Source organism: Ovis canadensis, chromosome 13 (assembly GCF_042477335.2).
Source record: "Ovis canadensis isolate MfBH-ARS-UI-01 breed Bighorn chromosome 13, ARS-UI_OviCan_v2, whole genome shotgun sequence".
In the NCBI taxonomy this organism is placed as follows: domain Eukaryota; kingdom Metazoa; phylum Chordata; class Mammalia; order Artiodactyla; family Bovidae; genus Ovis; species Ovis canadensis.
Window position 1 is genome coordinate 38,998,238 of NC_091257.1, and position 15,749 is coordinate 39,013,986.

Sequence of the window (15,749 nt, forward strand, 5' to 3'; positions counted from 1 at the left end):
TCTGTGTCTCACTGTCTCTGCAGGCCCAGCAAACGTTAGTTTACAGACATTTGCTTTTCCATCTTCACGTGAATTGCCTTCCTCTCCTTGAAGTCCCATACCATTACCCTCAACATCCTCTTCTGTCTTTACGTGAAGGTGAGACCTTTGGTTATTTAGACAACTTACTCAATTTTCCTGGGTCTCCCCTATGTATATGGTACTTAAGTTTTTGTTGGATTTTCTGTTAATCTGTCTCATATCAATTCAATTTTTAGCTTAGCCAGAAGAATTTAGGGGGATAGAGGAAAATTTCTTCCTCCCTGACAATGGGTGACACAGTTATTCATTATATGATTCTCAACATTTTTCTACATGCCAAAAATACTTTATAAAATTTTTAAAGTATCCTAAACAGAAAATGTTCACAGATGGCAAAAGAATTACAGAGAGAGTAAGAAAACATTTCACTAAACAAGTTAACATAAGGACTTCCCTGGTGGCCCAGTGGTTAGGACCCTGGCTTCCACTGTCAGAACCCAGGCTTAATCTCTCTCTGGTCGGGGAACTAAGACCCTGCAAACCATGCAGTCCAGGAAGAAAAAAAAAGTTAACATATATGACATAAATAGGATGCAAATAGAAGTAGTGGGTGCGTGCTAAGTGGCTTCAGTTGTGTCCGACTCTTTGCACCCCTAGGGACTGTAGCCCGCCAGGCCCCTTTGTCCATGGGATTCTCCAGGGAAAAGTATTGGAGTGGGTTACCATTTCCTCCTCCAGGGGATCTTCTCAACCCAGGGATGGAGCACACATCTCCTATGTCTCCTGCATAGGCAGGCAGGTTCTTCACCACTAGGGCCACCTGGGAAGCCCCAGATAGAAGCAGCGTGTATGCTGCACGCTCAGTCACTTCGGTTGTCTCCGACTCTTTGCGACCCAATGGACTGTAGCCTGCTAGGCTCCTCTGTCCATGGGATTCTCCAGACAAGAACACTGGAGTGGGTAGCCATGCCCTGAAGTAGTTGTTTATACTATTAATTAAAACACACACACAACTGTTATCCACCTCAGTTTATAGAAGATGCTAATATTTTTAAAATGTTAATCATTCTACTTTTGTCAATGAAAGAAACATGAAGGCAAATAATACAAATTATCTCAGGAGTTTCTAAATAAATCCGGATTTACCTGCACTAGATTTTGTGTAGCTAAGCTCAACTCTTTCAATGGCAGAATCTCACTGGAATCTGTCTGAGTGGCATGGTCTGTGCTGAAAAAGCCAACCTTCAAATCATCTGAAATGGTAAATCTGAAAAATAAAAGAGGGGGGAGATTAAATGTGCTTTATATAATAGATATTACCTTAAAGATATATTCAGTGATATATATTCAGAGAAGGCAACGGCACCCCACTCCAGTACTCTTGCCTGGAAAATCCCATGGGTGGAGGAGCCTGGTAGGCTGCAGTCCATGGGGTCGCTAAGAGTCAGACATGACTGAGTGTCTTCACTTTCACTTTTCACTTTCATGCATTGGAGAAGGAAAGGGCAACCCACTCCAGTGTTCTTGCCTGGAGAATCCCAGGGATGGGGGAGCCTGGCGGGCTGCCATCTATGGGGTCGCACAGAGTCGGACACAACTAAAGTGACTTAGCAGCAGCAGCAGTGATATATATTTACACATATTTTGTGTAAATCATATTTTAAAGATTCAAAGGATTGGTGAAATGAGAAAACCACTTAATTATCTACTCATGATTTGGGGTTTTCCCTAGGTCTCTGTTGGATTTTCAGATTCTCTGAACTATCTCACATTTCTACACTGATCTGACTTCCATTTTCTGAGACATGACCAATTTATGAGCCTCCTTTTAAACTCTCATCCACTGTTTTATGTATGCTGCTGCTTGAGGTTATTGTAAATCATGCGTGGGCATAGCAAGCAAAATTCCTTTTAGGCAGAGGTTCTGAAAATGTTGTCTGAGAACTCCTGGAGTTTCCAGAACACTCAAGGAATCCACAGGTCAAAATTATTTTCATAATATTATTAAGATTGGATTTATCTTTTCTGCTATCATTCTCTCCCAAGTGTTCAGTGGAGTTCCAGAAGCTACAGGTTATGTGCCTGGATGACCGATGAATGCAGAAGCAGAGAGGAGATATTCAGCTATTTTCCATTAAGCCAGGCAAAAAAGATTTACAAAAATGTAAACGATACTATTCTCATTAAAGATTCTGTCTTGAAAAGAGCTCAATTTTCTTTAAAATAGATTACTTATACAGAATCGGTTTATCATTATTTCAAACGTTTCTCCTTTAAAATTTCTAATATGGTAACTATGAATAAGTAAAACATAAACTAAAGATCTTTGAGGGCCTCAATAATTTTTAAGACTGTAAAGAGACCCCGAAACAAAACAAAACAAAAATTTGAGAACTACTTCTTTAAGATAATCACACCACTCTATTATATTTGGTTTTAAACTCAGTTACCCCCCGCCAAATCAAAGCGAAAAGAAGTATTCTGTAAAATCCTCCTGCAGACGTTTAATAACGGACATCTCAAACCATAACAAGAAGGCCAAGTTTCTAGATGTCCTTTGTCAATTTGACCAAGCTTACCACAAGCACTGGTTTCTAAAATGTCAGCTAAAAAAAGAGAACCAGGAACGCCTGAGGAACATTCCCAGGCTTTTCAGTGCAGCCTCTGTAGAGAGAGCATCCATGCTCTGCCCTCCCTTGTCTGCTGACCAGGTGGAGCAGACCACGCTGGGGGGTACCCCACGGCAATCTCCCTCTTTTTACTGCTGGCAGAGCCTCAGACATCTCCTACAGAACTCAGGGAAGGGTGAGGAAATGCCCAGTGTCAAGGGCAACACTTGTGTGGTCTCAGCCCACCGCAGTGATCCCGATCTTCTGGGCAGGTATTTTAGGAGTGGGAGTGGGACTCGGTTCTGAGGAGCGTGATAGGAGAAAAGGCCTGTCGGGGGCATGTAAAGCTTTTTACACAGGAGCACCAGGGGAGAGGTCCCGTCTGTGACTCTGGACACTGCCACATGTGGAAATGAGGCCAGGAACTGGCACAGTTTTCTGGTGACCACAAGGGGGTCAGCCAGAGGGCAAAGCCAGTGCACAGATGATGCACTTTTAAAAAGATGGACACAGGCACTTCCCTGGCGGTCCAGTGGTTAAAACCCCGGGCTTCCAATGCAAAGGGAGTAGCCTCTGTCTCTGGTTGGGAAACCAAGATCCTGTATGCCTAGTGGTGGGAGCAAAAACAAAACAAAGCAACATGGCTGGGAGACTGAATAAGTTGAACAAATATGTAAATGTACTGAAGGCGACAGAAGTCAAGATCTCCAGTTCCAGAAATGAAATTTACAAACATAAAAAAGAAGTAGAATAGGATATACCCTGAGACAATGTAACAGAACTGGAAGTCTGGGTATGAAGGCAGGGTTTTTATAATTATGTGCATAGATAAATAGTGATAGGTACAAATATGTGCATGCGTACGTGTGCACAGACTGATGGACATTTGTTTCTAGTTCTGTCCAGTGTGAGAACCTAGAAGCGATGACACCCCAGGAGCAATGAACATACCAAAAACACAGATGTTGATTTTTTAAATACCATTCTGCATTAAAAGGAACCAGGGCTTCTTGGGAAAATGGCTGGTTTCAAAGCTGGGAGAACAAAAACATAAAATGAGCCTGGAACATCTTGTTATTCCAAAAAGTTGGGAAAGAGTGAAAAAAAAATGATAGAGACAGAAACTAGACTGAAGAGATTCCCACTGGCCATATCTGGGACAATTTGAGCATCAAAATAAATGATGAAAGTATCAGATTACAGCCTATTGAATAAACCAGGAATCTAGCAGTCCAAACGAGAATGAGACGCTCTAGTAAACGTAGGAAAGAATGGTGAACACAGAGAACCACCAGTGGGCAGCCAGTACAGAGGTGATGGAGCAGGGTGCAAGTTATCAATGGTAGCTAAGGTTAAGCTTAGCTGAAAGGCTACAACTCCTCAGCGGAAGTTTGCTTAGGAAAAGGAAATTTTGTTGAAAAATTGAACAACACTACTATATAATCCAGCAGTCTCACTTCTGAGCATATATCCAAAGGAAACAAAACCACTATCCCGAGGAGCTACCTGCACTCTCATGTTCACTGCGATGTTATTCACAATAGCCAGGGGTCCACTGACAGATGAATGGATAAGGAAAAGGTAGTGGACTTCCCTGGTGGTCCAGGGGGTAAGACTCCATGCTCCCAATGCAGGGGGCCAGGGTTCAATCCCTGATCAGGGAACTAGATTCCCACATGCCACAAGTGAAAGATCTCATATGCCTCAACTACAGATCCCTCAGGCCTCAACGAAGATCGAAGATCCTGCGAGCCTCAGCTAAGTCCTGGTGCAACCAAACAGACAGATAAATAAAAAACAAACATCAAAAAATAGAAAATGTAGTGTGTGCATATGTGTGCACAGCGAAAAGTCATGAAAAAAGAAAATGAATTCCTGTTATTTGCAATAACACAGATGAACCTTGAGGCCATTACATAAGTGAAATTAGGCAGACTGAGAAAGACAACTGTTTGATTGCATTTATATGTGGAATCTAAAAAAGTCAAACTCATAGAAACAGAGAGTACAGAGACAGTTGCCACAGGCTGAGGGTAAAGGAAATGGGGGGATATTCGCCAGAGGGTAAAACCTTTCAGTTATAAGATGAATGAGCACTGGGATATATGTACAGCATGATGATTACAGTTAATAATACTGTACTGTACACTTGAAAGTTGCTAAGAGAGTCAATTTGAAATGTTTTCATACACACAAAAGTTTCAAATAACCTTATTGTGATAATTATTTACAATATAAAAATGGGCCAAATCATCACGCTGTATACCTCAAACTTACAGTGTTCTGTGTCAGTTATATCTCAATAAAGTTGGAGGCAGGGGAGGAAAAGGAAATTTTGTAATACTTAGGCCCTACAGGTGGTGCTAATGGTAAAGAACCTGCCTGCCAGTGTTGGAGATGGGAGACATGGGTTCGATCTCTGGGTCCGGAAGATCCCCTGGAAGAGGGCACGACAGCCTACTCCAGTACTCTTGCCTGGAGAATCCCATGGACGGAGGAGTGTGGCGGTCTACAGTCCACAGGGTCGCTAAGAGTTGGACACAATTGAAGCAACTTACCACACACACACACAAAATAGTAATTTATTACAAAGGGAAGAATGGTGAATTTATGGCAGACCTGGGAGACACCAACCCAGCAAGGTCAAGGTTAAAGCACCAATGAGGGAATAGAATGAATGACCTTCCCTGGCTCAAGTGATGCCCTGAGAACACGCAGCTTCACTTCTGTGGCACTCCTACCAAGAACACATGGCCTGAGTCTGGTTATAAGGAAACAGAAGATGGACCCAGGTAGCGCTGGTCATGCTACAGAAGGTCTGTACTTTTTTAAAAAAAGTGTCAAGGACATGAACAGTGGGGAGAGGCTGAGGAACTCTTCCTGTCGGACGCGTCTGAGGCGACAGGATGGCTAAAGACAACGCACACTGCTAGATAGGATCCTGGACCAGAAAGGGAAAAAAAGTCATTGCTGGTACTCTTGGCTCAGCTTGAAAGGAGGCTGCGATAGGGCCATGCAGTGTGGATCCGCTGATTTGAGAGTGTGTGCTGGTCATGCAGGAAAAAGTATCCGTTTTAGGAAAAACACACTTGAATGCTTAGGAAATTCACACTTAATGGGAAACATGTCTGTAACAGGCTTTCAGAAGGTTCTAAAAAGACTGATGATAATGAATGTCTGGGTGAGTGTGAGTGTGTGTGTGTGTGTGTGTGTGTGTGTATAGAGGCGGGGGTGAGGAGGAAGAAGAGAGAAAACAAACACGGGAAAATGTTGGGAACTGAATCTAGGTGAAGAGTTCTTAGTTCTGTTCTGACAAATTTTCTGTATATTTGAAATTATTTCAAAGTAAACTATTTTTTAAAAGTTAGATGCAACCTTCAAGCAAGCTCAGATTCTGCCAATTCCACTCAGTAAGAACTGTCAGTATTTTAGGCATAAATTTCTAGAAACTCTTATCAATGGAGAAGGCATGAGCTTAAACCAGCATTACAACCATCCCCCTGTTTACTGTGCTTTTTCTGGAACTTTCCATAACTGGCTCCCAACATCTGTTTTTGTCTTTAGGTAGAGATTCTATTTAAGGTAGTGGTTTGAACCATTTCAAGGAGTTACTCCGTTTTCCTGGGTATCTCCCTTGTACACAGGAGTAATAGATGTTATTAAACTTGTTATTTTTTTCTCCAGTTAATCTTTTATTATGGGGGGAGGGGGGGCTCAGCCAAGAATGCAGAAATGGTGGGAGAGATATTCTTCTTCTCCTTCACTCAGCACATGGGACCATCTTTCGCACAGCTGTAGGTCCAAGAATCTTGGTAAAAATGCAAGAGGCGCCTCTCACTATTATACCTAATAACCCACCCCTGAAATCATTGCTTCCTTTCCCAGAAACTTTATGACCTACTGGCTTGGAGGTCTTAGTTCCCAAAGGGAGATTGCTTGTACTGGGAAGCACAACAATGGTTCTACTGAAATAGATGAGAGTGAATTGAACTGGCGCCTGACCACCGTGTGATCCTTACACCACTAAACCAAAGGCAGAGAAAAGGGGCACACTACTGGTTGAAGTGATTAATTTTGATCATCAGGAAAGCAGGTTGTTGGTACACAGTGGAGTCAAGGACTACATCTGGAACTTAGGAGATTCTCTGGAGTGACTCTGAGCATTTCCACATTCAATAGGAAAGATTAATGAAAAAATACAACCAACCTCCCCGGAAAGGCAGGACTTTTGAGGGCTCAGAACCTTCAGGAATGACTATTTGGATTTCCCAGCTACATAAAAAACCTTGGCCTGTCTGTATCTTTCACCAAGTTCACCATGGCCACACAACAAGTCATGCCCAGGGACCAGCTCTGGCCAATACCCTCTGGCAAGTGTCTCTATCACCAGCCACATCCTCTCCCAAGAGGTCTTAATCTCAGCGTTTGGTGGGAGTGGGGGACCTTTTAAATTCTTAGCTCTGTCTGCATTTACTCTTCTGCCCTCGGGGTCACAGCTACATTTGCTATTGCAATGCTGCTTAGAGGGTTTTTTAAATTGAACTAAAAATCCTTGTTAATATTTAATTAGAAACAAGAAACAGGACTTCCCTGGTGGCACAGAGGACATGGGTTCCATCCCTGGCCCGAGAAGATTCCACATGCGGCAGAGCAACTAAGCTCATGTGCCACGACTGCTGAGCCTGTGCTTTAGAGTCTGGGAGCCACAGCTACTGGGCCTGCATGCCTAGACCCCGCGCTCCACAACAAGAGAAGCCACTGCAATGAAAAGCCGATGGATCTCACCAAAGAGTGGCCCCCGCCAACTGCAAAGCACCCAAGACCCAGCACAGCCAAAAACAAATAAATAACAACATTAAAGAAACAAGAAATAGTTGTTCCTTGTTCAAACACTGGTGAGGTTTCTATCTCCTGTTTGAACCAGGAGTGCTGCATCAATACGATAAATACAAACACCACCTAAACTTAAAACTGTTTCTTTCTGCAATGCCTCCCACTTAACAGACCTCCGTGATTCATCCTTCCAGCTGAGAAATGCAATTCCTCCCCTTCCCTAGCACCAAGCAGCTTCTATTTATTATTCAGCTTCATCTTTCAATAAGCTTGACCATGTATGTTCTTTCCTTCCTTCCCATTTTAAGCTAAAGATCTAGGGTGGGTGGTAAGTTATGAATGTGAGCAGGTTTTATGATAAATATACAATGTTACATGTCAGTTATATATCAAAGCTGGAAAAAGAATAGAAGTGCAAAAAAAAAATCACCCCCAATACATGTATCTTTAGGATATGATTTAGAAACTTAGAATAATGTTTTCAGTTATTCTCTCTGGTTCCATCATATTACAGTAATACAGTCTGATATTTTAAAACCAGTTTGAAGAATTTTATAGATACCTCCTCCAGGTGTTAAAAATAAAATTAGTGCCTATTTATTGTGTGAAACAGAAAACCACAGGCTCAAAATGGCATTACTTATTCTAAAGCGCATGATACCAAACCCAGACATAATACCTGACTGAATTTCGGTTTCAACTTTCCCCAGAAATGTTAACCTTAATTAGCCAGCACCAAGAAGATCATCTGTCGTGTGGGCCCTCTCCACTCTGCCCCCAGAGGAAGAAGAGACAATCTGCATGATAAAACCCCTGCCTTGCCCTTTGCCCTGCAAGGGTAAGTGCTGGCCTAAAAACAATGCTTTTTTTTTCTTCTTGCTTTTTTCCTTTATGCTAACATCTCCCTTGTCCCACCCTTTCCTTTATAAAAACCTCCCATTTTGTACCGCCCCCTTGGAGCACCCTTATAATTGCTGATGGGATGCTGTCCAATTCATGAACCACCTAACAAAGCCAACCAGATCTTCAAATCTACTCAGTTAAATTTTGTTTTTTAACAACTGAGTGCTTAACTTGTCCCCTGTGCTTAGTCAAGGCATCTGTCTTAATACACACAATCTCTTTTCAGGTTATCTACCTTTCTTTGTTTTGAGGATATGGAAGCTGAGGCTCAAAGATTGTAAGTAATTCATCTAAAAATCACAAGCCTGTAAATTCCCTGGCAGTTCAGGGGTTAGGACTCTACATTCTCATGGCCAAGGGCACTGGTTCGATCCCTGGTTGGGCAACTAAGATACCACAAGCTACACAGTGCAGCCGAAAAGAAAAAATCATAAGCCTGAAGTGAGAGTCTTATCCTCCATCCCTTGTGAGAACATGTCTATGCTCTACTATCCCTAACTGGTCCTAACCTTCTGAATGACTGATTCAGAAAGTTCTGACTCATTCAGAATCCAAGTGAAACATGAAAGTTCATTCTTCAGCTTCCCCTTAAATTCCAAATGTCTCTAATTTTAGATGACAACCCCTCTGCCTAGAATGGAAACCCACATCACAACAAACTAGCTAAGTGGTTCCTACACAGTCCTTATTTATAGCCTCAGCAATCTGATTTCTGAATAATAGCTTGGTTGTTATGCATAAAACAGTGTCTCGGAAAAATAGCAATTACAGGTTCTTTTTTTAAATAAATGAGATACAAAATTAACATGTTGTCTTATTACAGAAAACAGATCCATGAATATTTATTAACAGAAGGCAGTGACACTTCTCACTAAATCCTAGAATAGTCTATCTTAACAAATGCTCATTAATGAATTAGTCAAAGAAAGTGGCATTAAGTGCACTAAATTTTCACAATGGTGTATTGCTCAGTTTAAATGTTTTATTTATTTTCAGCCACACTATTAGGTATGTAGGACCTTAGTTCCTCGATCAGGGATCAAACCTGCACCCACTGCACGGGAAGCTCAGTCTTAACCACAGGACCACTAAAGAACATCCTTGCTCAATTTCAAATAAGGGAAAAAACAAACAAACAACAAAGCACTCTTGCTTCCACTTTTTTCCTCTTGAAAGAACATATAAGTTTGAGGTGTCCCAAGGTTCACACACTTCTTTTCAGTCATTTCCTGAGTGATCTCACCAAGTCTCCCATTTCTAGGTGCATTTGTGTGCCAATTACTCCCACACTGGTATATCCAACCTGGCTGGACCTCTCTTCTGAACCTTAGGCTTGAAGGGTAGCAGAATATAGCACCCCTAAATATGATGCTTTAGCATAAGGATGATTTTTGTTTTGTCTAGTGTCTGAGTCCCCCAAAACTGAGAGAATAAGACATCCACAGCAATGCAAAAGCATAAAGGGGTTTATTGCTAGCTCGAGCCAGGGCTCCTGTCACATCCAACACAGTGGAGTAGAACAAGAGCCCCGAGCCCAGATTTACAGCAGTATTTATAAGTTTAGAAAAAGACAGGGAGTTGGCAAGGGTTGATTGGCTGCAGGGGTTTCCTGGTATTTACTGATTGGCCAGTTATCATCCCTCTGATTGGCCAGAGTTATCATCTCTCTGACTGGCCAGAGTTATCTCCGGAAGCCCCGGAAGCATGACTCAGGGATTATTTTTGGCCTAGTGCACCTCTCTGAGCCTATCATGGCTCTGGTGAGGTTGTAACAGTTTTGAGTAAATTGTTTTGAGAAACTGCAGACGCAGGGGAAACCCTGGAAGCAGAATAGAAGTTATCTGTTTGTAAGAGAAATTTACATTTATAAAGGAAATATAAAGGAAATCTCCACTTATAAGTGTCTTCCTCTCCTACCAGAAGATGATTCTAATTCACAAGAGAATCTTACTAATGGAGAAGGCACTTATTAAAATTTGCATAACAAAACTTATCCTTACTGCTCTTCTTGGTAACCTCCCATAACTGGCTTCCCTCCACTCAACATCTTTTGTCTTTAGCTGAAGATGGTATTCAAGGTGGTGGTTTGGGCCATCTTAGAGTTTTAGTCATTTTTCCTAGGTAGCTCCTACGTACACATGAGATATGCATGTTAAACTTTTTAGGTGTCTTAACCAAGAATTGAGAAGAATACAGGGTAAACTATTGTTCTTGCCCTAAGGACTCATACAACCAAAAAGCCTAGATGGATGACTAAGAGTTACTTCCAAGATATTATGTCCAAAAGTAAGCTTCTGAGGGACTTCCCTTGTGGTCCAATGGTTAAGATTCTGAGTTCCCAATGCAGGGGATACAGGTTCAAGCCCTGGTCAGGGAAATAGATCCTGCATACCACAACTAAGCCCTGGTGCAGCTAAATTAGGTGGGGGGAAAAAAAAAGTAAGCTCATGATATTCCCCACAAAGCTATTCATCTCAATCTTCTTCATCCCAGCTCATGGCACTTCCATCCTTCCAGTTAGTCAGTTCAAAAAATCGAATCTTACGCACTCTGTGCCTATCAGTTCTACTTTCAACATAAATCTAGAATCTGACTAGTCTCACGATCTCCAACCACTGCTACCATCACAGTCATTTTCGACGAGGCTTATTGTCATAGTCCCCTAACTGGTTTCCCTCTTTCTGCCCCTGTCCTCACTCAGTTGTGTCTGACTTGGCCACCCCATGGGCTGCAGCACACCAACCCTGGAGCTTGCTCAAACTCATGTCCATCGAGTCGGTGATGCCATCCAACCATCTCATCCTCTGTGTCCCCTTCTCCTCCCACCTTCAATCTTTCCCAGCATCAGGGTCTTTTCCAACGAGTCAGTTCTTTGCATCAGGTGGCCAAAGTATTGGCATTTCAGCTTCAGCATCAGTCCTTCCAATGAGTATTCAGGACTGATTTGCTTTAGGATGGACTGGTTGGGTCTCCTTGCAGTCCAAGGGACTCTCAAGAGTCTCCTCCAACACCACAGTTTAAAAGCATCAATTCTTCAGTGCTCAGCTTTCTTTACAGTATAACTCTCACATCCATACATGACCACTGGAAAAACCATAGCTTTGACTAGATGGACCTTTGTTGGCAAAGTAATGTCTCTGCTTTTTAATATGCTGTCTAGGGTGGTCATAGCTTTTCTCCCAAGAAGCAAGCATCTTTAAATTTCATGGGTGCAGTCACCATCTGCAGTGATTTTGGAGCCCAAGAAAATAGTCTCTCACTGTTTCCATTGTTTCCCCTCATTAGAGTCTAATATCAAAACAATAGCCAGAATAGTTTGGTTGAAAGATAAACCAGATAATGTGATTCCTCTGCTCCATTCCCCTCCTGTCTTCCCATCTCTGCAGTGTGTTTTATAATTTATAGATATAGATATGTGCATGCTCAGTTGCTCAGCCGTGTCTGACTCTTTGCGACCCTGTGGACTGTAGTCTGCCAGGCTCCTCTGTTCATGGAATTTTCCAGGCAAGAATACTGGAGTGGGTTGGCATTTCTTACTCCAGAGAATCTTCCTCAGTGGATTCTTTACCAACTGCACCTCCTGGGAAGCCCTATATGTATATATATACAATATACATATATTGGTCTTCATCCATGCTTCTTGCCTCACAGCAGCCCAAACCCTTGGAATTTCCTAAGCGACAAGCACAATGAAAGAATCTTTTATTGTAATATTTGGTCTGCTGTCCTCAGTTTCTGAAATAGGGGAAAAAGGTGAACTGGGTGTCTTTGGCTATTCATGAGAAGCCCCTTTCAACCACACCTGATTTTGTGTTAATGAAATGACTTTTGAAAAGTCCCTAAGGATGGAGGTGGTTGCCAGGGGAACCAACCAGAAGGAGAGGGTTAGAACTTCCAATCCCACCTCCTCCAACCTTACTTCCAGAGAGGGCTGGAGGTAGAATCAATCACAAAAAGTCAATGATTTGGTCAATTTTGCCTGTGTAATGAAGAGTTTGTAAAAATCCCTGAATTATAGGGTTTAGAGAACTTCCAGGTTGGTAAACAAGAATGAATTCATGGGGTGCACCCCAAATTCCGCAGGGACAGAATCCCCCTTCTAGACCTCATCCTATGTATCTCTTCCTCTGGCTGCTCATTCATGTCCTTTAATAGTCTTTGTAATAAACCAGTAGCCAAGTGTGTAAACTGGTTTCTTGAGTTCTATGAGCCACTCTAGCAAATTAACTGAACTCGAGGAATCTCTGAGTTAGCCCTGGTTGTCAAAAGCACAGGTGACAACCTGGACTTGCAATCAGCCTCTCAAGAGGGAGGACAGGGACAGTCTTGTGGGGCTGAGCCCTTAACCTGTGAATCTGACACCATCTCCAGTTAAACTGCAGGACACAAGAAAAGATTAGGGTTACCAGTGGGGAGAGGGAAAGAGGGAGGGGCAAGATAGGGGTAGGGGATTAAGCAGTATAATACAAACTATCCGGTCCCATCACTTCATGGCAAATAGATAGGGAAATAATGGAAACAGTGAGAGAGTTTCTTTTGGGGGGGGCTCCAAAATCACTGCAGATGGTGACTGCACCCATGAAACTAAAAGATGCTTGCTCCTTGGAAGAAAAGCTCTGACCAACCTAGACAGCATATTAAAAAGCAAAGACATTACTTTACCAACAAAGATCCCTCTAGTCAAAGCTATGGTTTTTCCAGTGGTCATGTATGGATGTGAGAGTTGTACTATAAAGAAAGCTGAACACTGAAGAATTGATGCTTTTGAACTGTGGTGTTGGAGAAGACTCTTGAGAGTCCCTTGGACTGCAAGGAGATCCAACCAGTCTATCTTAAAGGAGATCAGTCCTGGATGTTCATTGGAAGGACTGATGCTGAAGCTGAAACTCCAGTACTTTGGCCACCTGATGTGAAGGACTGACTCACTGGAAAAGACCCTGATGCTGGGAAAGACTGAAGGTGGGAGGAGAAAGGACGACAGAGGATGAGATGGTTGGATGGCATCACCAACTCGATGGACATGAATTTGAGCAAGCTTTGGGAGTTAGTGATGGACAGGGAAGCCTGGTGTGCTGCAACTCATGGGGTCACAAAGTGTTGGACACGACCTAGCGACTGGACTGAACTAAGCTACAAGGATATACTGTACAACATGGGGAATATAGCCAAAATTTTATAATAACTATAAATGGAGTATAACCTTTAAAAATTAGGAATAACTCTATTGTTCACCTGTGACTTATGATACATAATATTGTACAGCAACCATACTTTAAGTAAAATAAATAAATAAGCAAACTACAAGACACACCCAATCACTGTCCGCTGAGAATCAAAGAGAATTGCTTGGGGGTGTTGGGAAACCACATCTGACCACCTCATTCAAGGTCAGTGCTGCAGTCCTTACAATGATCTAGGTTCCACACCATGAGCACGATCCATCCCCTTACCTCTGAGCTCATTCATCACCGCTGCTCTCCCCCATCACTCTTCTCCAGCCACACCAGCCTCATTGCTGGTCCTGTGACACCTATGCCCACTCTCCTTTACTTCTTGTCCTCTGCCTGGAACACTTGCTCCCTGATAGAGAGAAAGGTCCCCCCTCAAGTCTGCAGTTCTTCTCCCCAAAGTCATTTCCAAGAAGTCTTTCTTGACCACAGAATCTAAAATTAAAACCCTGTGAGACTTACCTGGTGGTCCAGAGGTTAAGACCCAGCACTTCCAAGGCAGGAGGCTGGGTTCCATCCTTGGCAGATCCCCACACTCCACGTGGTATGACCAAAAGAATAAAATTACAACCCCCTTCCCCACTCCACACATTATTTCTTCTGCTCTGTTTCCTCCTTAGCACTCACCACCACTTAACTGACTTTATCGCTGGTTTCCTGCCTAGGATGTAAACTTCAGAAAGGACAGGCTTCTGTCGGTTTGTTGAATGGTGCCTCCCCAGTGCCCGATTCTCTCCTCACCACAAGACTGCAGCTTCTGCCACACACACCAGATATCAGAGCACCAACACCGGCCTGGGTCCTGCCGATGACGAGAAACTCACAGGGGCGTCCGCGGCTCCTTCATTCAGACAAGCACTGACTGAGCCCCAGGCACTGTCAGTTTGGCTGCTGAGCACAGCCAGTGCATTTTGCTGGAGAAGCTCCCCACCAGGAACACCAAGGAATCCAGGGTAGGAACTCATCTCTCTTAGTCAACAACTAGAGCAGTTCAACACCGTGCCCACCATCCGCTACCGCCAATATGTGCTTTCACACCACCAGTCAACCGGGTTCTGAGTGCACCCGCATCCCTTTTCACAAAGGCACTCACTTAATACAGTTCAGCGGGGGCAGCTGGGCTGGCAGCGCCATCTCACTGCGTCAGTCCCCACCACGGGGCTCTGGGCCCTTCATCCTACCCTAGGGAGACGCCAGTTGCAGGGCTGGTGTCTCAGCCAGCCCACCTGGCACCACGAAGCTCCCTGTCTTAGGGCACCTAGAGCAGTTAACCTAGTGAGGGCCATTTACGGGATTTCAAAAGGTTTTTAGAAAGAAAAATACTTCCCTCCCCATTCCCCCACCCCAAGCATCAGGTCTACATTATCCAAATAAAACTGGGACAGAGGAGGGCAAAGGATTATAAGACGAAAAAACTGTTCAAAAGGGTCAAGAACAAGATAGCTATATTGGCAAACACTTCCACGGTACTATGTACCCTACTTGTATGTCGATCTTCGACTGACTCATTGAATGTTCGCTATGAACTGTGAAGGAGGCGCTGGGCATCACCATCTTGGCTGTTTTCCTGAAGAGATAAGGAGGCACAGAGAAGTTGACTAACTCGTCCAAGTCTTGGGCCCTTAGAGTGTCATGAGGATTTGAACCCAGGCAGTCTGGCCCCAGAGTCCGTGCTTGGTACACGGTGGTATTATTTAGATATCAAAACAGCTGCCTTGGGGCTTGCAGCTAGAGAACCCGGGAGCGGTGGAGCGCCGGCAGGGGCGCGGGCCCCGGCACTGCAGGTCGCGCCGGTCACCTGGGACTGAGCCGGAACTGTTCAAGAGTGGACTCGAGATTCTTGATAATCCTCCAGCACTCCTCGGTTTCGGGTGCCCAGTCTCCATAGACCTCCATGGGAGCCGCGGAGGTGGCCGCTAGGCTGTGCGCCGCCTGCGAAATCCAGAACCCGGCGTCCGTTGCCATGGCGACTCCCGGGCAACCGGCCTTGCGCCAGAATCCCGGGGCGCTGGCGCGGCTGGAGGTCCGGGGTCTGCCGGGCCGGGAGTAGCCCGACTGCCCTTTTCACTGCCCACGCGGTTCAGGGCTTCCTGTCCTGGACGTGTACGGGCCAGGCCACCGCTGACGTATTCCCAGGAGAGCTGGACTCCTGAAG

At 44.0% G+C, this 15,749-nt stretch overlaps 1 protein-coding gene across 1 annotated transcript in view; it reads right to left on the reverse strand.

Moving 5' to 3' along the window:
• Nucleotides 1-15,515, reverse strand: part of C13H10orf67 (chromosome 13 C10orf67 homolog) — a 104,219-nt gene extending 88,704 nt beyond the window's left edge. The window contains exons 1-2 of the mRNA XM_069547431.1: nucleotides 15,393-15,515; nucleotides 1,168-1,288 (exon numbers count right to left, since the gene is read on the reverse strand). Of these exons, the coding sequence (XP_069403532.1) occupies nucleotides 1,168-1,288; nucleotides 15,393-15,490 (219 nt within the window). The 5' untranslated portion in view covers nucleotides 15,491-15,515. The remainder of the gene's footprint in view (nucleotides 1-1,167; nucleotides 1,289-15,392) is intronic.
• Between the last annotated feature and the right edge of the window lie 234 nt (nucleotides 15,516-15,749).